General features: G+C 52.3%; 1 protein-coding gene across 5 annotated transcripts in view; it reads right to left on the bottom strand.

Moving 5' to 3' along the window:
• Positions 1 to 5,643: 5,643 nt before the first annotated feature.
• Positions 5,644 to 21,625, bottom strand: part of LOC128973459 (guanine nucleotide-binding protein G(o) subunit alpha) — a 192,077-nt gene continuing 176,095 nt past the window's right edge. For all 5 annotated transcript variants that reach the window (XM_054389777.1, XM_054389775.1, XM_054389776.1 and 2 more), the window contains 3 exons: positions 20,916 to 21,045; positions 12,096 to 12,249; positions 5,644 to 5,831 (listed from right to left, as the gene is read on the bottom strand). In XM_054389777.1, coding sequence (XP_054245752.1) covers positions 5,644 to 5,831; positions 12,096 to 12,249; positions 20,916 to 21,045 — 472 coding nt within the window. The remainder of the gene's footprint in view (positions 5,832 to 12,095; positions 12,250 to 20,915; positions 21,046 to 21,625) is intronic.

Genomic DNA, 21,625 nt, shown 5'->3' with positions numbered 1-21,625 from the left:
TGGCTTGAAGGCAGGAAGCTAATTCTTGTACAAACCAGATTCAGTTGGAAGAGTTTCTGGGAGGTGCTGGGAAGCTGACAGAGCTGGCTGGGCCGGCAGGGGCAGCAGGGACAGCCTGGTGCTAGCAGATGGAGGGACCAGATGGCCTCTCTGGGCTGTCCTGCTGCTCAGCTGGGCTCCTCTGGCTGAGGGTGGAAATGGGAGTGAGTGGGAAAGCTATTTGCTAAAGAGAATGAAATGGCCTCTGAAATGATGTGGCTGGGTTTTACTGTGTGCTTTCCAGTGCCTCTTTACTGCTGGTTCTCCTGACAAGCTCAGCTACTGCGTCCTCCCAAGGATCAGCCTAACCCTGCAGCCTCATCTCAGTGCTTGCCTTCTCCCTGTTTCACTGAAGTTGTCGTTGAAATAAAGGAGCCATTTGCATTCCTTTTGCCTCCTGGCTCCACACACCCAGCTCCTCAGGATGGAGCAAGTGGAGAGGCTTCCTTCTTCCTTTTTGCTGCTGCCTGCTGCCCATCACGAGTTGCTGACACTACTTTCAACCTGGTGCCCCTCAGCTGCTGCTGCTGGCTAAGTGACCTGAGTCACTCCAAACCTCCTGCATCCCCAAAAGGGCTCCTTTGGCAAATTCCTACCTTGGCTCTGAAGGGCAGCAGGCTGCATCCCTAGCTGGTTGTATTTCATAGAATCATTAAGGCTGGAAAAGTCCTCTGAGATCATTGAGCCCAACCATCAATCCAACCCACCACTGTGCCCACCAAACCATGGCCCCAAATGCCATGGCCACAGGTTTCTTGAACACCTCCAGGCATGGGGACTCCACCACCTCCCTGGGCAGCCTGTTCCAGTCCCTGACCACTCCTGCAGCAAAGACATTTTTCCTCATATCCAGCCTCCTACCTGCTCTGGCACAATTCCAGGCCATTTCCTCTCCTATCACCTGAGACTAAGAGACCAACCCCCACCTCACTCCAACCTCCTTTCAGGGAGCTGAGGTGTCCCCTCAGCTTCCTCTTCTCCAGACTACACCATCCCACCTGCCTCAGCTGCTCCTCGTAGGCCACATTCTCCACCTGTGCTTTTCAAACCTGCCTCCTGTGCTCTGGTACAATTTCTGGTCACAGCATCCCTGCTACTGCAGCCTGCTGCTGAAACAAGACTCAGGGTGTGGGCAGGTCAGGATGTGGAGCACAAGGGGCTATGAAGAAGAAGGCTTTTGAGAGCAGGAGATGCAATCCAAAGCCTTCATTCTGGGCAGCTGCTGGTGTTTAGGAAAACCACAGGGCAAAAGCTTGCCTGTGGAAGGCACATCTGTCAGCAGGGGCTTGGGAGGATGCAGGATGCCAGCAGTGAGTGATGCCTTGGCAGGTGTTCTGCAGGCAGACATCTCTCCCTGGCCATGCAGCAGCAGAAACAGTGGCACTTAACCCTGGAAGCATTTCAGCTGCCACATGCTGCTTCCAGCCTTTGTCACTCAGTCCTTCTGACACTCCTGTGAGGGAGGGAATGGCAGCAGCAGCAGCTGAAAGGAAGCTTTAGGTGTTTAATGTGCCAGGAAGAATGAGAGAAGACTCTGCATGTCCACATTGCCTCCTCTCTTCATTTCTGCATGTCCACATTGCCTCCTCTCTGTATGTCTGAATATTCACATTGCCCTCTCTGTCTCCCTTTTCTCCCTGTGGAGTACCAGACATTGGTTCTCACCAGCATCCTGGGGAACCAGCTGAAGCTGTAGAGGGGATGGGGCAAGAGGGGTTTGGGGCAAGGCAGCTGAATCCACCCTGGAGCACAACCTCAGCTTCACTTGGCAGAGCTTTGGGTTGAGTTCCTCTGAATGGTCTTTACCAAAATAGCCCTCTGCACTTCATAGGATCATGGAATTGTCTGGGTTGGAAAATCCCTCTTGAGATCATCCAGTCCAACCAGCAACCCAACATCTCCATGGCCATCAAACCATGGCCCCAAGTGCCATGGCCACAGCTTTCTTGAACACCTCCAGGGATGGGGACTCCACCACCTCCCTGGGCAGCCTGTGCTCACCACTCTTGCAGCCCTCACCACTCTTGCAGCAAGACATTTTTCTTCATCTCCAGCCTAAGCCTCCCCTGCACAACTTCAGGCCATTTCCTCTCCTTGTACCACCTAAGGAGAAGAGACCAACCCTCACCTCACTCCAGCCTCCTTTCAGGGAGCTGTAGAGACCAAGGAGTTCCCCCCTCAGCCTCCTCTTCTCCAGACTAACCAATCCCACCTCCCTCAGCTGCTCCTCCTCTGTACTGGGAGCTCCTGAAGCCTTGGCTTGGTGCTGCCTTCTCTGAGAACATCATCTGTTACTTGCTGGGGTAAAATGTCACCCACAGCACGGGGTGGGAACAGAAAAATCTCCAAGATTCCAGCACTGCTGCTCAAATTCTTCTGACAGAGCCCAGTGGAAGAGCTGCCTGGCTGCCAGCAGGAGCCATCAGTGCACAGGTCTGGGTCTAGCAGTTCCCTCCACTTTTTATGCACCCACTGCACCCAGCAGCTCACCTCTCAGCCCTCCTTTTGGCACTCAGTGCAGGTTGGGATGCTGGCTGACGCTGCTGGGACAGGCCATCTGCATGGGACAGGTGCCCTAGGAGCATCCCCATCCCTCTGTGTCCCTTCAGCTCCTTCCTTGTCCCTCCCTGTGGGCAGAAGCACCACCCTCTTGCCATCAGCTGGTACCTCACAAGGAACCAAAGGACTGGACAGGTGCTTCCCACTGGGAATCCTTTCTTTGGGAAAAAAAAATCCTTCCCATTGGCTCTGAAATTCCTAAGCTAAACCAAACAAAAGTGCAGGGCTGGTGGTCAGGGTTCCTTTGGTTTAGGGCTATAGAGCAGAGCCCAGCAGCATTGCTGGCAGCTGGGAAATCAATCTGGGGTGTGGGGTGAGGAGCAGAGGGCAGCTGCTGGCTTTGCTGGCTGGCCAGCTTGCTGAGGGAGCTGATTCCACCAGAGGGATTTGAAGGCTGAGATGGTGAAGAGCAAGGTGAGCACTCCCTTGTGCCAGAGCAGGGGGGCAGGGATCTGCTGTTACTGCTGGCAGTGCCCAGCAGAGCAGCAGTGGGCCCTCAGTGGCCATACTAAAGCCACTTTTACCACCTAAAGCTGTGCAGGGGGTTACTGACAGCTGCTGGGCTGGGAGCTGCTCTGATGAGTGGGAGCCACCTTGTCCTCCTCCACAGGCCTCCCCTCTCTGCCCTGGGGTGCTCCTGCTCACACCCCTGCCTGGGGTTTTGTCACCACCATCCCATGAGCACTGTCCTGACAGAACACAACTTCTGATGGGGACTCTCCTCCAGCTCCCAGGTGTCCTTCTCCTCCTGTCCTCCCTGCTGCCTCAACCTGCCTCATCTCCCCTCTGCAACCTCTCTCCCTGCAATTCTGCCCCTCAAACCTTCCCATTGGTCCTCTCTGGCCTGTGACACCATAGCTGCTTCTGCCCCTGCCTCCCACACACTGATGCTCCCCAGGACCCTTGCCTTGGGGCTGCTCTTCCCTAGACAGGCACAGTAAGATGTTGATCCTCTCAAACATGGCAGTGGGGAAAATTCAGACCTCCTGAGACCTGAAAGCCCTAGCTTGAGCTCCCAAGAGAAGACTTGTGGCTTGCCATGGGTGTTTTCCAGGATCAGGCAGAGGAGAGGCAGGGATCAGCATTGCCCCAAGGTGACACTCCAAGTAGGATCTTGGAGGTGGCCATCTCACCCAGACACCAAACTGACTTTCAAAGTAGGCTTTGAAGGGTCCCTCTGCACTCCCAGAGGTGACACCCTGCCTCTCTCAGTCCCCTCTGCCTGCACCCCAGGGGCATCCAGAGCTCTTGATGATGGCAGGCAGATGGCCACAGCACAGCCATCTCTGTCCTCCTCTGTGCCTCCCACATTTCACTGTGCTAGCTGCTACCCCAGCCCTTTCCACACCTCTCCTCCTGCCCTTCCTTCCTCCTTTCCCCCTCTTCCTTGTACTTTTCCTTCCTGCTCCATCACTTGACTCAACTCAGCTGCCTGAGCCCTCCCTTGGCACTCTGTGGCCAGCACAAACCACCCCTCTTGCTTTAGATGCTTTGGCTGGAGACACCAACCCTGGAGCTGTCTCTTTTGGGTGCCCAGGCAGGAGATGACACAAGCTAGCCTGAGGGGGCTCAGAGTGCAAGGCTGGGCTTCTCAAGGCTATTTAGATGCACACCTTGCTGTCACCTAATCATGGTGAGGTTTCCCAAAGCACCTCTCCTCCTTTCAATTACTTGAAGGCCAAACCCTGTCCTGGAGGATGCCAGGAGGAAATATTTTTGGTGCACCTCAGCACTTCAGGGCTGATGTTTAGCAAGAGGAGCATCAGCTGTGCTGCAGTCAGAAGGTGCTTTGGGGAAGGTTGCTGGGTACCCAGGCTGGCACCCTCACCAGGACACCCCATGACATGCAAGGTCCCCAGCACGACGCCATCCCCAGGGCATCCTGGCTGCCTATGCTCCAGAGGTCCCAGCCCAGCTGCCACCACCTCACTCAGCTCCCTGGCATCCAGAGAAGAGCCTGAAGAAAGGGTAACTGAAACCACTAGACTCACCTTAACATTCATTTGGAGAGGCTTGAGGTAAAACTGTTACCAGGAACGAATGGTTTTAGGCAAGGCTTAGTAGGTTGTGTTACTGTGTCTGTCTCAGACACCAGCAGAGCTCAGCATGGCTGTTTGCTTGTTCAAAGAGCTGGCTGGGCCCCTCCCCTCCTCCCCCTCCTGCCCCAAAAAAGGAGGAGAATACACAAACCCAACCCCTCCAGCTTTAGGGTGAGGACTGGAGCCTTAAAGTCCCCTCCAAATGATCAGGTTGCACCTAGCACTTCCCAGAAGGAATGGTGTTTAAAGAAGCAAGAGAAGGAAAAGCATCCCTTCAGTTCAGTGGGGGAAAAAAAAAAAAACTGACAAGACAAACCAAAATGAAGTTTCAGTTCCAAACTACACTGTTGCTCACCAACATTTTAAGGCTTTGATTCTTTCTTGTTTTTTTTTTTTTTTTTTAAATGAAGTGCTTTTGTCTTTTGGCAGTTGAGATGCACTCAGGTGGGGGAAAGCCTTAGCTCCCTCTACAGCACTGCGAGCTGGGGTGGAGGAGCAGGACCAGGCAGCAAGGGAATGAACCCAAAATAAACCCAAATCCAGGGGAGAGAAAAAAAAAGAAAAAGGAAAAAAAATAAAAAGAAAAAATAAAAAGGAAAAAAATAAAAAGGAAAAAAAAAAAGAAAAAGGAAAAAGGAAAAAAAAAAGAAAAAATAAAAATAAAAGAAAAAGGAAAAAAAAAAGAAAAAAGGGGGCCTGGGGAAAGCAGAAGTGGCTGCAGACTGTTGTGGGGTGGGAGGAGGGGGTTGTGTTTCTTTTCCTCAGCATCTTCTGAGGAGGAAACAACACAAAACAAAACAAGGAAGAGAGAGGACCTGTCTGTGGGCCTGCAGGAGGCTGCTGGAGGGAAAGGGGAAGGGAAGGGAAGGGAAGGGAAGGGAAGGGAAGGGAAGGGAAGGGAAGGGAAGGGAAGGGAAGGGAAGGGAAGGGAAGGGAAGGGAAGGGAAGGGAAGGGAAGGGAAGGGAAGGGAAGGGAAGGGAAGGGAAGGGAAGGGAAGAGGAGGCTTCAGTAGAGTCCGCAGCCCCGCAGGTTGTTGGCGATGATGACGTCGGTGACGGCGTCGAAGACAAACTGGATGTTGTTGGTGTCGGTGGCGCAGGTGATGTGTGTGTAGATCTCCTTGTTGGGGGACTTGTTCTTGCTCTCATACTGAGCCTGGATGTAAGCCACTGCCTCCGTGAAAGAGCTGGGGCCTAGGAGAGAGAGCCCAGATGGAAAGCAGGTTAAGGCTCGCCGAGGCTCCGTGTCCCTGGAGAGGTTCAAAGGGAGCAGAGGAGCAGCGGTTTGAAACCGGAGCAGGGGAGACTCAGGTTGGACGTCAGGAGGAGGTTCCTCACAATGAGGGGGATGAAATACTGAAAGAGGCTGCCCAGGGATGTGGTTGAGACCCCCAACCCTAGAGGCAGTCAAGGGCAAACTTGATGGGGCCCTGAGCAACCTGCTCTGGTTGGAGGCGTCCCTGCTGACTGCAGGGGGGGTGGATGAGATGACCTCAGATGGTCCCTTCCAGCCTGATGCATTCTGTGAAGATGCACAAAAGCAGGTCCCCAAAATGTCATCAGGAAGGAGTAAAAGGTGCAGGTTTGTTTCAGGGAGAAAAGGGGGGGAAAGGAAGAGGGTTCCTGGGAGACTTCAGAGAAGATTAGGGGCAGAGAAGATTAGGGGCTAGAGCAGGGTTGGACATCAAGAGGAAGTTCCTCACAATGAAGGTGATGAACAGGTTGCCCAGGGATGTGGTTGAGACATTTAAAGTCAAATTTGCTGGGGCCCGGGGCAACCTGATCTAGTTGGAGATGTCTCTGCTGACTGCCAGGACTGCTGCAGAGGTGGAGATGTTCTTCACCTGCCACCTCAGCTGTAATTTTTTTATTCTCAGTTGCTTTTTATAGTCCATAGAGATTAAATGGATGGAGGGGACTGAGTGTTAAATAGACTATGGTGGGAAAAGCAGAAGAAATTCCACATCATGGTGATAAAAAAAGGAGGAAAAATCTGCCAGGAATGCACTAAGTGCTTGACCTGGTGCAGAGGCTTATGTTTTGGGGTTTTTTTTCTTCTTTTTTCCCCCCCATTTTTAGTTTTTTTTTTTTTATTAAAGTTTCAGCCTTTGATGGAATAGAAGAGCTGAAGTGGCCATGAATTGAGGGCAGCATTGGTAACTGTGCCCTCCTTTCCCTGAACCCTTAAGAGAAAAGGAGATGAAAGGATCCAGCCTCTGTTAGAGGGCAAAGAGGGGTTTTCTCACATTAAAAAGCACAGAAAAGCCAATACAAAATGTCCCTCTTTCTGAGACATTAGGATTGCAGAGCTCTCTGCTAGAGCTCTGGCAGAAATCCCACCACCAGCAGTTTCTGGGTTTGATGTCTGTGCCAAGCCTCATTCAGCAGCAGGTTTTGTGTTACAGAAGCTCAAGAGCAGTCATGCAAAAGAGCAGATCCGTTCTCATCTGGCCAGCCTGGACACTGCTCACACACACAGCTCCACTCAGCCACCTCCTGAGGTCTTCCAGACCCAGATTCTCTGCTTGACCTGGGGCACAGCCCTCCAGCTTGGCTGCTTTTGCCCAGTGCCAGTGCCCACAAGCATTGGAAGGTCCTACAGAGGTAATGCTCTTGCATCCCTCTCCTTCCATGACGCTTTAGTGGTGGGAAATGTTGTCTGCTAGGGAGAACCTTCCTTGGGCTGCAGATTTGCTGTGGTTGAAGGCAGCTGATGTGGGAAGTCACTTGTACAGACCTGATTTAGGGACTTGAACATCTTTCCTATGAAGGAAGTCTGAAAGCCCTGGGGCTGTTTGGTCTGGAGAAGGCTGAGAGGGGATCTGAGCAATGTCTATCAATATCTGAGGGGTGGGAGGCAAGATGAAGGTGCCAGGCTCTTTTCAGTGGTGCCCAGGGACAGGACAGGGAACAATGGGTACAAGCTGCAAGCCAGGAAGCTCCACCTCAACATGAGGAAAAACCTCTTTACTGTGCTGGAGCCCTGGAGCAGACTGCCCAGAGAGACTGTGGAGTCTCCTTCTGTGGAGACTTTCAATACCTGCCTGGCTGTGCTCCTGTGTGACCTGCCCTGGGGGATCAGGTTGGACTGGATGATCTCTAGAGGTCACTTCCAACCCCTACCATTCTATGGTTCTATGTATATGCATTGCTAGTTGAAGACATAAGCTCTTGAAGACCATAAGGCTCTTGAAGACCATGAGACTTGTAAAGACCATGAGACTTGTGAAGACCATGAGACTTGTAAAGACCATGAGACTTGTGAAGACCATGAGACTTGTGAAGACCATGAGACCTGTGAAGACCATGAGACTTAAGACTATGCTTCAAGCAAGAGAAGCAAAATATTTTCTGGTAGCTTGAAGAACTGTGCAAAGAATCTGGGAAGAGTTCCATGTGCTGTGCCCAACCAGGAGGGTATTTGGTGAAAGGGAAGTTGGTTGTCCCAAGGCACTGAGGATTTAAGTCCTGGATTTCTTGTGGGAGAAGAGGAAATCACTAATGGCAGCTTGGTTTAAAAGATTGGCTCTGGATTGGGCTGCTGCTGTGCTAAGTACTGTGGGCTAGTCACAAGTATGGATGGATGGATGGATGGATGGATGGAGGGGATGGATGGATGGATGGATGGATGGATGGAGGGGATGGATGGATGGATGGATGGATGGATGGATGGACAGACGGACAGATGGAGAGGATGGAAGCAACCAGAGCATGCAGGTTTGGATGCAGCCTTTCACTAATTCTGTCAGCAGAACTAATGGACATTGGAAGCTTCCTTCCATTGAAAGCATTTTGTGGAACCTGCCTGTGATGTTGAAAGCACGCTTGTTTGATTTAAAGGCTTCCACCAAATGATTCTTTTGCATTCCAGGGCAACTTTCTACTAATGCTGGGGTTTTTTTCCATCACCCTCTAAGATGTGGTCAGCAAAGCAGGGGTGAGCAAGCCCAAGAGTGTGCTTGGGTCTAAAGTCTGGGCATGAGTTGGCTTCTAACTTAAATGGCATTGCAAATGCCTGGGAGGAGAGGTTCTTCTCCTCTGGTTCACTGCTGGGGCAGTGGAAGGACTTCCAGCCCTTTCTGATGGCATGAGAAAGCCAAGAGGTCTGTGGAGGCTCCTTGGCATTGTGCTAACTCCCAGCCTCCAAAGCAGCACCTCAAAGGAATTTAGAGCATCTTGGAGGTACTCAGAGGTTTGGGGTAGACTGATTTGGTTCACCTGGGGGTGAAGTGCTGCAGAAACAAGCTGCATTTGTTTTTCTCTGTGTGGTCAGCTGAGATCTTAGGTGTGTTTGAGGTTCTGTCTCTCCCACTGAAGTCCTCTCTGGGGCTGGGATAGCTTGGGGAGGAAAAGTTCAATCTCAAGCCACATTCCTTCTTGTCCCAGTCTCTGCAGCAGGGATGGGCAAGGGCATTATTTCAGAGTGGGGCTACTGGTGGACATCAGGGAAGATTAGGGGCAGTGGTTTGAAACTAGAGCAGGTGAGATTCAGGTTGGGCATCAGGAGGAAGTTCTTCACAATGGGAGTGGTAGAGCAGATTGCCCAGAGAGGTGGTGGAGGCCCCATCTCTGAAGATATTCAAGGTCAAACTCAATGTGGCCCTGAACAACCTAATCTATCTCATTGGAGATTGTCCTGCTGACTGCAAGGGGGTTGGACAAGATGATCTTTGAGGGTCCCTTCCAACCTGTTCCATTCTGTGATGATCCACAAAAGCAGGTGCACAAAATGCAATTAGGAGGGAGTAAAAGGTGCAGGTTTGCTTCATGGAGAACAGGGGAGAAAGGAAGAAGGTTCCTGGGAGACTTCAGAGAAGATTAGGGGCAAGTGGTTTGAAACTAAAGCAGGGGTAGATTTAGGTTGGACCTCAGGAGGAAGTTCCTTACAACGAAGATGAGGAAATACTGACAGAGGCAAAAAAGAAGAGGGCAGGACAAAACCCAGAGAATCACAGAGTCAGTTTGGTTGGAAGAGATCTTTAAGATCTTTAAGTCCAACCATTAAAATCTTCTAAGGTATCAGAAGTGCTGCTAGAAAGAGGATGGTGATGAGCTGCCCTCCCAGCCATCCAAAAGATGGCAAGCAGCAAAACTTGGGCTGGGCATTGCTGTGAGATCTCAACTGTGACATCTCCACTATTAGATCTCTTTAGAGCAAGCCGTCAGGAATTATGTTGGTTCTGCCTGGCCCAAGGGGAGGAGTGGATGGCTGAAATGTGTGGGTAGTGACAAACACCCAACCCTTCCCCGCAGAGGAAGCCTGCAGATGTTCTTCTGAATTGAGGGAGTGGTCCAGCGCCACAGCCCCAGCCCATTCAGCCCCAAGGAGCTGATGATGGATCGTTTTTTGCCTATTCACAGTGAAAAAGCCAAGTGCTCAGAGATAGGAAGCTCTGGTTAATAATTCCTCAGCCTGCCCGGGAATGTGACACTCTCGGTGCTCCCGGTTCACAGCTCCATTTCCTGACAAAGAAAAGAGATCTGCTCCTCTGTCTGCCGGCTTGATTCAGCTGGGTGTCTCTGGTGAGCTTAAATAATTCAGGATGACGAAAGGTTGGGGTTTGTGCTGTCTCAGGACGGTGAGGAGGGCTTGTGGAAGCCGGCAGGACGCAGCAGGGTGCAGCTGCAGCCCCTGCATGGGGCAGCTTTAGCAGGTCAGATGCCAGGCAGGCAGCAGAAGGGAGGCTTTCCTGCTTGTTGCCCCACTGCAGAGCATCTTCTCTGACTTCCAAGTACCACTAAGGCCTCCTTGGCTCTTCCCTGCACTGTGGGTGGGCAGTGCATGGGAAAAATCAGGCTCCTCCTTTTCTATCTGCTCTTGATTGAAAGCTTTCCCATGGCCAGAAGCTTGATGCCAGTGAGCCTGAGAGTGAAACTGGGGACCTCCTAAATTGGTGTGGCAAAAATCTCCACCTTGAGCCAAAGCAGCCAAGCTGTGAGACCTGCTGTCTGCAGGCTGGAGGGCTGGGTAGAGGCAGGAACTACAGAAGGATTCTCATCGTGGTCAGCCAGGACCCACAGGGGAACTTGCCCACAGAGTGATAGAATTGTTTAGGTTGGAAAAGACCTTTAAGAACATCCAACCATTAAACCAGCACTGCTAAATCATGTCCCCCAGCACCACATCTCCATGGCTCTTAGATCCCTCCAGAGATGATGACTCAACCACTTCCCTGGGCAGCCTGTTCCAGGCCTTCTCAACCCTTTTGGGGATGAAATTGCTCCTCATGTCCAACCTAAACCTCCCCTCATGCCATTTCCTCTTGTCCTATCAGTTGTGCCTTGTGAGAAAAGGCCAACACCTGCCTGGCTCCAACCTCCTTTCAGGGAGTTGTAGAGAGCCAGAAGTTCTCCCTTCAGCCTCCCTTTCTCCAGGGGATGTGATTATGACACAGCAGAGAAAGGCTCCAGATGAAGAACAGCCTAACAAAGCCTGTGTGTTGGTCTCCCAGAGACCAGCTGGCCACTGATGATGATTAAGCAAACTGTGTCTTTCTGAGGGACCTGTTCATGTTCCTGAGTGATGCCAGGAACCAGAGCATAGGTTTGGGGAGTGGGCTGCCAGCCCCATACCTGAAGATGTTGTCTTGGCATCAAAACCACCTGTGAGGCAGAGATCAAATGCCCTACTCAGTAGTGGTGGCCGTTTGCTGGCAAAGAACTTGAGTTTAAGTCATCTTCACACTTTAAGTGGGCCACTGAACATGGTGGGGGCTGATCCTATGGCATTTCTTGAAATAAAACTTGCAGGGAAACAAGTGGGAAATCTTTAGCCTGGTAGCCTGTGATGCATGACAGCATGACAGCATCTCAGTATGGTGGGGACTGGAGGGACCTCTGGAGATCATTCAGTCCAAGCCCCCTGTTAAAGCAGGGCACCCACAGCAGCTTGCCCAGAGTCACAATGGCCAGGGGGGGTTGGAATCTCTCCAGAGAAGGAGACTCCACCACCTCTCTGGGCAGCCTGCTCCAGGCCTCCAGCACCCTCACAGCAAACAAGTTTCTCCTCCTGCTCAGATGGAACCTCCTGGGTTCCACTTTGTGCCCCTTGCTCCTTGTCCTGTCACTGGGCACCATGGACAAGAGTCTGGCCCCAGCCTCTTGCCCCCCACAAGTCCTTTAGCTCTTGCTGAGCATTGCTCAGATGCCCTCTGGGGCTGCTCTTCTCCAGGCTCAGCAGCCTCAGGGCTCTCAGCCTTTGCTCCTCACAGAGCTGCTCCAGGCCCCTCTGCAGCCTCTGCTGCACTCTCTGCAGCAGTTCCCTGTCTCTCATGGACTGGGGAGCCTAGAAATGGACACAATACTCCAGATGTGGCCTCACCAGGGCAGAGCAGAAAGGAAGGAGAACCTTCCTTGCCCTGCTGGCCACACTCTCCTTTGTGCACCCCTAGAGCCCGGATGGGAAGCGCTCGGTGCCCCCTTTGCTATGCTCTCCTGCACAGGCAGCCCTCTCATTACCTGTATATTCAGGAAAGCAGAGAGTCAGTGGAGATTTCCTGATTTTCTCCTCAAATATGTCCTTCTTGTTTAGGAAGAGGATGATGGAGGTGTCTGTGAACCACTTGTTGTTGCAGATGCTGTCAAAAAGCTTCAGGGATTCATGCATGCGGTTCTGCAAAGGGGAAAAGAAAGGAAGTGACATCAGGCCAGGGACAGTGGCTCAGAGTGTGGGGGGGGGGGGTGGGGGGGTTAGGGGAGGGGTTGTTCAACATGTAGGGCAATCTAAAACGACTAAATTAAGGAGGAAATACCAAAAGAAATAAATAAATGACCAAAAAAACCCCACCCCACACCCCAATGAGAAGCTAGGATATACATAATAAAGTTATGTATAGACAGAGCTGAAGGGGTAGGCAGACAGATGGGGTCCCTAGCACGGCTGACACACAGTTAGTAACCGAAGGGCTCTGAGCTATGCAGGAGCTGTGGTGACTTTGCACTGCATCTACAGGGTCCCACCTCCCAGGAACCATCATGCACCATGCATGGATGGGAAGTTACTCGCTGCCCTCTTTTGGAGCAGCTTTCTGTGTCGGTGGAGCTCATGCAGGTTGCCTAAAAGCATTTTTTCCATTAGGGCTTTTCTTTTTTCCTTTTAATTACTTCCACAATGGCTTTCCCAGTGTGCCTGTAGCACACAAAACTGCTTGGGTGACATTAACCAAGGACTGGGAGATCCTTGAATTAATCTGGAGTTGGAAGCAGGCATCCAGGTGAACATCACTTTGGCGGTGACCTTGCCGTGAGCTTTTGCCCTGGTTTTGTTATTTGGTTTAGTCTCAGTGGCTGTGGACAGGCTTTGAAATTGGTTTTAATTATTATTTGGTGGTTTGTTTGCTTGCTTTGTTTTTAGTTCTCTTGGATAGATGGCTGAACAGAGAGGAGGGAAAAAAAGAAAAAGGAAGAGAAATAGTATAAAAGAAGGAAAAATGCAACAAAGGGCATCTAAGGAGGACCAGGGTAGATGTCAGGCAGTGATGTTAGCTCATGCCTCTAGAAGAGTGCTAGCTGCTTGCCAGCAGAAGAGCCATAAGTTCAAAGGCAGGCAGAGGAGAAGTCAGCTTTTGTGGTTAGAGGTCATGCAAAAAAAAAAAAAAAAAAAAAAAAAAAAAAAAAAAAAAAAGCAAAACCACACAGAGGAGGAGAAGAGGAATGAACAAAACAGACCAGTTAGAGACTTGCAAAGTCCACCACATGGTTTTACAGCGGTGGAAAGGAGCTCACGGCAAAGTCAACCGAGTGTCATGTTCCCTGCTGCTTTCAACTCAACTCGAGTTTCGTTTTATTTTTTTAATTTATTTTCTTTCTTTTGGTTTTTTTTTCTCAATTCAAGAGAAGCTTCATACCTGCCAAATTGGGGTGGTCTCTCAAAGGCTCATATTTTTTTTTTTTGGCCCTTGTTTGGCTAGATAAGGTCAGTCGGGCGAGGCAAAGCCGTGACGTGCCGAGGCTGGCGATGCTGGAGCGCTCCCGCCGGACGCGGGGCCGTCCCTCGGCCGGGCAGCGCGGAGAGGAGCCGGGCGGCGCAGGTGAGGACGAAGCACCCCCCGACGGTGAGGGACTTGGTGGTCACCAAGGGCAAAGCGCGGTCCAGCCCCCGACCGGCTTCCTCGGCTTTTCCGCAGGTCTGCCCAGAGCCGCCGGTGCATGCTGGTGGAGATTGGTTCCAGCGACCGCCGGAGAGACCGCGGCGCCGCCGGGCAGAGAGCGCAGGCTCGCTGCGGAGGGGCCCCCACCGTGATTTGGGAACCGGGAGTGGTGCAGGAGACAGCTGGGGGCTGTCACCACTCTCCCACACCAGCAGCAGCACCATCGAGCCCAGCGCTCTACGGGTTAAGGCTTTTCCTTGACGCGCTTTAGCTGCTGCTGGATGTTTGCAGTTAGACGGAGGTGGCTCCGTGGATGAAGTTTCCTTCAAACTCCAAATCCAGCCCGGGGTGAAACGAGCCATGCAAGGTTTGCTGTACCATACACCACACACTTTGCCACCAACCCCGTGGTGCCAACACACCACGTGCAGACGTGAACCCACATCGACTCCTTGGGTCTCAGCTGCCAGATGTTGCTTATCTGCATCACCCTGTGCCCGGGTGCTGGGTTTTGCTAACCCGTTTGGGTACTGGCTGACGTGGGAGACCCAGAGCAAAGCTCCTCTTTTGCTACTTGTGCTGTTAAAAAACTGTAACCACGTAGAAACCTGCAAAAGGTTTTGCACAGAAGCTCCTTGGCTACCCCAAAGCCTTTGGGAGGAGAGAAGAAGGTGGAGGGTGGTCAGGGGAACAGAAAGCAAAGATAATTAACTGTTTTTTTAGCAGAGTCCCTCACAGAACATTTTCCATGACATTTATATCATCTTTGCTGGTTTTAAATACAAGCATGGAGAAACATGTGAGCACTGCTCATGGCTTAAACCTGCCTGCAGCAAGCATCAAGCCCAGAGGTCACCATACTTACCATGCCAGCCCCACACCACCCTGTCCAGCCCCAGTGTGGGGCAGCAGCACAGGGAACACCAGGGGTGACATCAGGTTGGGGTAAGAAATAGAGGCTGAGGACTTCTCCTGAGCTGAGCTTTGCTGTGAGGTGAAGCTGACCTTGCTGCAGCAGCAAGACTACATAAGGACCCTACAGAAACCCTTCTGCTTCTCTAGTTTGATGAAGTTGTGTTAGTAGCTGTTAGGAAATGAGGGTGTTTTCCCAAGGGATAGTGACTCTTAGCATGCAGTGGTAGCCAGAACATACACCCAGCACAAACCTTGTAGAAAATGAGAGCCACAAATAAAACATTCTCTGTTCCTCTCAGATTCCAGAAGCAAGTCTCAACCCTTCCCATGGCCTCCTGCCCTGGCTTTCCAAGCTCTGCATGGTGATTTCCCCCCATCTCTTCCAGTTAACTGAGCAAATACAACCCCTGATCTGCCCACTCAGCCTTAGTTACCTGGGCAAAGTTCTGCTCTTAAAATCCACCTTTTCCTTCCTCATCACTAAGGAGAAGACATTATTCAAACACTGCTCTTTGTGTGAGGCAAAGGTGCTCCTGCTGAGCAGGAAGGGATGCTCCTGTTGCTCTACCTGGGAGATGCATCCCAGGAGGGCTCCCAGGAGCTCACACATGGACACAATCTCTTCCAGTGCTGCCTGTCACTGGGAATGTCTCACTGCCTCCCTTTCCTTTCCCTTCCCAGCAGTTACTCATTCAACAGATGTTTGTAGGAGACCTCCAGCCTCACTGAGACATGAGGATGGGGAGGCAGCCTCTGGGTACCACCTGCAAGAGGGCAGGCTGCTGCTGGAGGAGGAGTGAGCAATTAACCCCCCCTAAATCATCCCTTTCCTACCAGTTCATCCACAATGAAAAACCCTTTTAGATCCTTAAAGCTTCCCCAGCACCTCTTTCAGGAGCAGCCATGCTGTTGTGATAGCCCAGGTGCCATTCAAGATGACACTCCTCATACATGTACAGGAGGTGACAGAAATTCCTTCACCTGCTTTTGGACCCATTGTGCTGCTTCTTCCTGCCTGATGTTGGCTCTGCCATTAAGGGAAGGGCTCTTGAAACTTTGGCTTCCTCCTGGCATTTTCAAACCCAGGATTTCAAATCCTGCAGACCCTGGTGGAAAGCAGTCCCACCAGCCACCTGACAGAGCCATAACCACTTGCCCAGCCCACTTCAAATTCCACTTCACATTTCCTGCCCAGGGCAAGAGTCAGACCTGCTCATTGCTGACTTCAGATGTCGTTTGCACAACCATGGCTGATACGAAGAGCAAACACCTTCTGAGGGTGCCCCCTTGCTGGGGGGCAAGACTCTGTCCAGGCACTCCTCAAACCCCCCTGGTTTTCACCAGAGCCTATATAGAGGGAGAGCTGGTTCTTTCTGCAGCACACAGTAGGTGCAATCTTTGTGGTGCTCCTTGGCGATTAAGTGCCAGCTGTCACGCGAGCTGGAAGGACGCTGATGATTATCCCACATTCCCCCCTCCTGTTTCCATCTCCTAAGGTGCCCAAGCCACTTTGCTTTGCTTTGTCACTCCTAAGGCAATTTCTGAGTGCTGCAATTCAATTTCCCTTGCCCAATGGCAGCAGAGACAGCCTGCTAACCAGGTCATGCAATGAGATATGAACCATCAAGCCAACACTAATGCACACCAAAGGGTCACCAGCACAGCATCTCCAACCCATCCCAGGCTCAGCAATGGGAACATGAACAATTCTGGTGTGTCTTGGTTTGACCTAAATATCTTTCTTTGACAGGCAGCAATGTGCAACAGGAACAACCCCCTCTCCTGACATGATTCCTTGGAATTTGTGAGGAAGAAAGCACAAAGGAGATTGTTGGTTCCCATGATAGGTCCCATGCCATTGCTGTCTTTTTTGAGAATTCCATTTAGAAGGAAAAATCATAGAGTCATGGAATGGTTTGGGTTGGAAGGGACCTAAAGATCATCTAGTCCAAGCTCCCTGCAGTCAGCAACAAGAGCAGGTTGATAGAGGCCCAAACAACCTGACCTGGAATGGGGATGGGGCACCTACCACCTTTCTGGGCAGCCTGGGTCAGGGTCTCCCCACCCTCAGTGTCAAGCATTTCTCCCTTCTCTCCAGTCTGAATCTCCCTCTTTTAGTTCAAACCATCACCCTTTGTCCTGTCACAACAGGCCCTGCTCAAAGGTCTGTCCCCAGCTTTCTAAGAGGTCCCTTGAAGTACTGGAAGGCCACCAGAAGGTCTCCCTGGAGCCTTCTCTTTTCCAGGCTGAAATATCTCCCTTTGGTAATCATCCTCTCCAGTTGTCCTGCTTGATATGACTGCTGTCCCTCTCTCCTCCTAGATGACAGATGTCCTCCTACAGCCTCAGTTTATGGACCATAAAGTCCCAAACGAGCCCAAATAGCCTCGTTCTGCACAGACATGATCCAAGGGGCTGTTGGGTCAATTAAACCAGGATGTGCCTTCTGTGGACAAACACAACAGAGAGCTCCTGGTGATGGACTTGGTAAAAGCAGAAGCAGAGGCAGCTGAAACACCTTGAAGATGGTGCCTGGGCTAGGCAGAGGGTGCAGTTTTGCTTTGTAAGCCCTGACTGTGGGCTGTGGCTGGCAGCAATGGGACTGATGAAGGCACTGCTTCAATTTCCCTTGTAGGCTTACTCCTCTCCCCTGAGATCTGGGCACAGGGGAAAGCACTTTAGCTCTGCCATCTTCAGCATTAGAAGGTGTTAGGGGCAATGGGAGAGGCTGGATTCAACAGCACCAGGGGATTCTCTGCCAAGTGTGGTTTTTCTGGGTGCATGAAAGTTCTCTTTATTTAGTTTCCGACTTTCTGATCTGCAGATGGAGAAGTGCTGGTTTTCCTCAGTTCCTGCTGTGTTGCTCCTTTCTTTCTTTCCTTGTTTATTTATTTATTTATTTATTTATTTATTTATTTATAGTACATTGGAGAGAAAAATAAGTCCTTTATAAAAGACTCCCTGCTCTGGGGCTACAGTAGCTGCTTTAGGGGCTGCAGGAGGATGAGTGCTCAGTGTTTTGAAACAAAGAGCATGTGGAGAAGGACCTTGGAGTCCTGATGGACAAGAAGTCATCCATGGGACAGTAATGGAGACAGTTTGTCTCCATCTTCCTTAGAGGCCCAAGGAAGGGTTGACTTAGAGAACTGCAAAAAAAATCCAAACCCTGTGAAATCCTGTGGTGGTTGTCAGGAGGAGAACCTCTTCTCCCTATGTACCCAGCTTTGCAAGCAGGTTTTGGGGCACTTGAGATGCAGCAGGCATTCTTCCTTCTCATGGCTCCATGCCATGGAAGCTCTGCAAAGGCTTTCCCCACTCACACAGACATCTGTCCAGCCCCCAGACCTTCGATGGAGATGCCTGGACCACAGCAAGCATCTCTTAGAGAAAATGGAGATGGGCTGGGGGCAGCAGCTCCCAGCTCGCCGTCTCGGCCACCTCCTCTTTGTGTTTTCTAAGTGAGGAGCGATAAAAGCTGATTTACGTCATTCAAGCAGCAGCGGTGACGATGCAGGCAGACAGCGAAGCAGCTGACTGGGGAGATGCTGCTTCTACTGCTGGCTTCTTGGAGACGAACGACGGCAGCAGGGAGGAGACAGAATGCCTCGGGGGGTGGGTGGGTGTGTCAGGTGGGAGAGGACTGGGTCCGCGGGTGCCGGGGCAGGCAGGATCCGACACCCTCGTGTTTTCCTCTCACTCAGGGTTGTTTATTTGGGGTGGGCGGGTGCGTCCCGCTGGGGCTGCCCGATCCTTTCCCCCGGCTGCTCCCAACGTGTAAACGAAGAGCAGCCGCCTCTGCCCTCCTGTTGCTCGGCATCCCCCGAAAGGCTTTTGTGCAGAGGGATTCGAACGGCAAGCAAATGCCAGCGCTGTGCCAGAGCAGCTCCAGCCTGCTTTCCTGATGGAAACGGGAAGCTGGAGCCGCACGAATCCCGCTTTCTGCCACGGGGGACTGCAGGGGGAGGCGGGGGGGGGGGAAGCTGAACTGGCACCCTGCTCGTTGCTGGGGTGCTGCTGGCTAACAGGCAGTCCCTGGCAGAGCTCAGCATCCCCAGCAGAGATGCTGTAAGCTCCATCTCAGAGGAGCTGAGCTAAGGCTGACATTTAAAAGGTGGCACTGACGTTCAGTCCCTTCCATTTTGTACTCCCTGGCACAAGCCTCTGCCTCATGTGGGGTGGCACCCCGAAGGTGACCTGCATCAAAGGCTGGCTCTGGCTTCATGGTTTGGGTGTCACAGCCCAAGTCATATCTGCAGAGCCCCTTGCTCTCTCTGCTTAGATCACAGCTTTGCTCCCTTCCCCCTGGGTCTGCCCTCTCTCTGCTCATTCTCTTTGGTCTCCCACATGTGTTTCTGCTGCCCAGCTGCAGAGCTCTCTGGCACTGAGCTAAGGGCTGGGGGTTTCCAAACCATGTAAAGAGATTTTTGGGTCCTTCCCAGTAAATCCTACAAGGCTGAGCATCCTTGAGCACACCAGGGCCAGGGTGAGAGGGGAGTGATGATTGAGGGTTAGAAAGAAGTGGCAATGAGAGTGTGTGGGGTGTCTCAGTCAGTCTGGAGGGACGTAGTCATGGGGTGAATAACATGTGGTGGAGTCACCATCCCTGGAGGTGTTCAAGGGGGGATTGGACGTGGCACTTGGTGCCATGGTTTAGATAGTCATGAGGTGTAGGGTGACAGGTTGGACTCGATGATCCTTGAGGTCTCTTCCAACCTTCTTGATTCTTGATTCTTGATTCTTGATTCTTGATTCTTGATTCTTGATTCTTGATCCCAAATTCTGGCATCAATGTGACCCAGTGTGGTCCAGAAGCCAACCATGTCCTGGGCTGAATCAAAAGTAGCGTGGCCATCAGGGTGAGTGAGGTGATTCTGCCCCTCTGCTCTGCTCTGCTCTGCTGAGACCCCACCTGGAGCACTGCATCCAGTTCTGGTACCCCCAGCACAAGGAGGACATGGAGCTGCTGGAGAGGGTCCAGAGGAGGCCACCAAGATGATTAGAGGGCTGGAGAACCTCCCCTATGAGGACAGGCTGAGAGAGCCTTCCAGTATTTGAAGGGGGCTACAGAAGAGCTGGGGAGGGACTTTTGATGACAAGGGCTGGGAGTGACAGCACAAGGGGCAATGGCTTTGAGCTGGAAGAGGGGAGACTGAGACTGGAGTCTGCCTGCTGCAGTTGTTGTTAGCCCCAAAACCACGCACCCCCTGACAGGGAATGAGGGCCCAGGACACAGCCATGAGTCCTCTTTCATCCTCTCTGTATTTCATTCACTCCCATTAATTGCACTCAAATACCAGGGAGCACGCAGGGCTTTGCTGGCTCCATTTCCAGATGGTATTTTGAGCCTAATGCCGCAGCAGGAAGTCATAAAAAAGCTCTCCTAGAGCCAATTACCTGAAGGAATCAAACCGTTCCAGCCTCACCCAGGAAAATGAAACTCTGCAGCCTGAAGAAATAGGTTACAGCCCCAGCCTCAGCCTGCCTTGGGCATGTGTGGCCATCCTGCACCTCAGCACCACGGCACAGCTGCTTCTTCAACATCCATGCTACAAGCACACCTAGTCAGACTCCTGTGAGCACAGACTGAGAGAGTTGGGGCTGTGCAGTTTGGAGAAGAGAAGGCTCCAAGGAGACCTTCTTGTGGCCTTCCAGTATCTGAAGGGGGCTCCAAGAAAGCTGGGGAGGGACTTTGGAGGGTGTCAGGGAGTGATAGGACTCGGGGGATGGGAAAGAATAGAAACGGGTAAATTCAGATTGGATGTTAGGAAGAAATTCTTCCCCATGAGGGTGGTGAGAGACTGGCACAGGTTGCCCAGGGAGGTGGTGGAAGCCTCATCCCTGGAGGTTTTTGCAGCCAGGCTGGATGTGGCTGTGAGCAACCTGCTGTGGTGTGAGGTGTCCCTGCCCATGGCAGGGGGGTTGCAACTGGCTGAGCCTTGACCTCCCTTCCAACCTTAACAATTCTATGACTCAATGATTCCCCTCTGCCTGGACACTGGGGTGCTCTTAGCACGTTTGGAATACACACAGGCTGACCAGGAAGGAGAAATAAAGCACCATGACTTTACCTGAGCACGCAGGCTTGGGTCTGAAGACAGCAGAGGACAAACCTCCCCAGGGTATCACTGCCGGGGCTTGGGGGTGGGGGAGGGGGGAAGCGAGCGACCAAAGAACATTACTGCGGCAACCCCAGCTGGTCTGTGAGCACTTGGTGGCCGCGCAGCGTCCCCTAGAGCAGAGCTGGGGGCTGTGGGACCCGCGGGGACTGACTCACCGTGGTTTCATCTTCGTGCAGCACCTGGTCGTAGCCGCTCAGCGCCACGCAGAAGATGATGGCTGTGACGTCCTCGAAGCAGTGGATCCACTTCTTGCGCTCCGACCGCTGGCCCCCCACGTCGAACAGCCTGTGGCACAGGAGGGAGCTCAGCACCACGCTGCCTGACACGGCAGGGAGCTCAGCACCACACTGCCTGATGTGGGAGGGAGCTCAGCACCACACTGCCTGACACGGCAGGGAGCTCAGCACCACACTGCCTGATGTGGGAGGGAGCTCAGCACCCACACTGCCTGATGTGGGAGGGAGCTCAGCACCACACTGCCTGATGTGGGAGGGAGCTCAGCACCACACTGCCTGACACGGCAGGGAGCTCAGCACCCACACTGCCTGACACGGGAGGGAGCTCAGCACCACACTGCCTGATGTGGGAGGGAGCTCAGCACCACACTGCCTGATGTGGGATGGAGCTCAGCACCCACACTGCCTGACACGGCAGGGAGATCAGCACCACACTGCCTGACACAGGAGGGAGCTCAGCACCACACTGCCTGATATGGGAGGGAGCTCAGCACCACACTGCCTGACACGGCAGGGAGCTCAGCACCACACTGCCTGACACGGGAGGGAGCTCAGCACCACACTGCCTGATGTGGGAGGGAGCTCAGCACCACACTGCCTGACACAGGAGGGAGCTCAGCACCACACTG

Source organism: Indicator indicator, chromosome 19, assembly GCF_027791375.1.
Source record: "Indicator indicator isolate 239-I01 chromosome 19, UM_Iind_1.1, whole genome shotgun sequence".
Taxonomy (NCBI): domain Eukaryota; kingdom Metazoa; phylum Chordata; class Aves; order Piciformes; family Indicatoridae; genus Indicator; species Indicator indicator.
The sequence above is the reverse complement of the archived record's forward strand: the minus strand, read 5'-3'. Positions and strand labels throughout refer to the sequence as shown.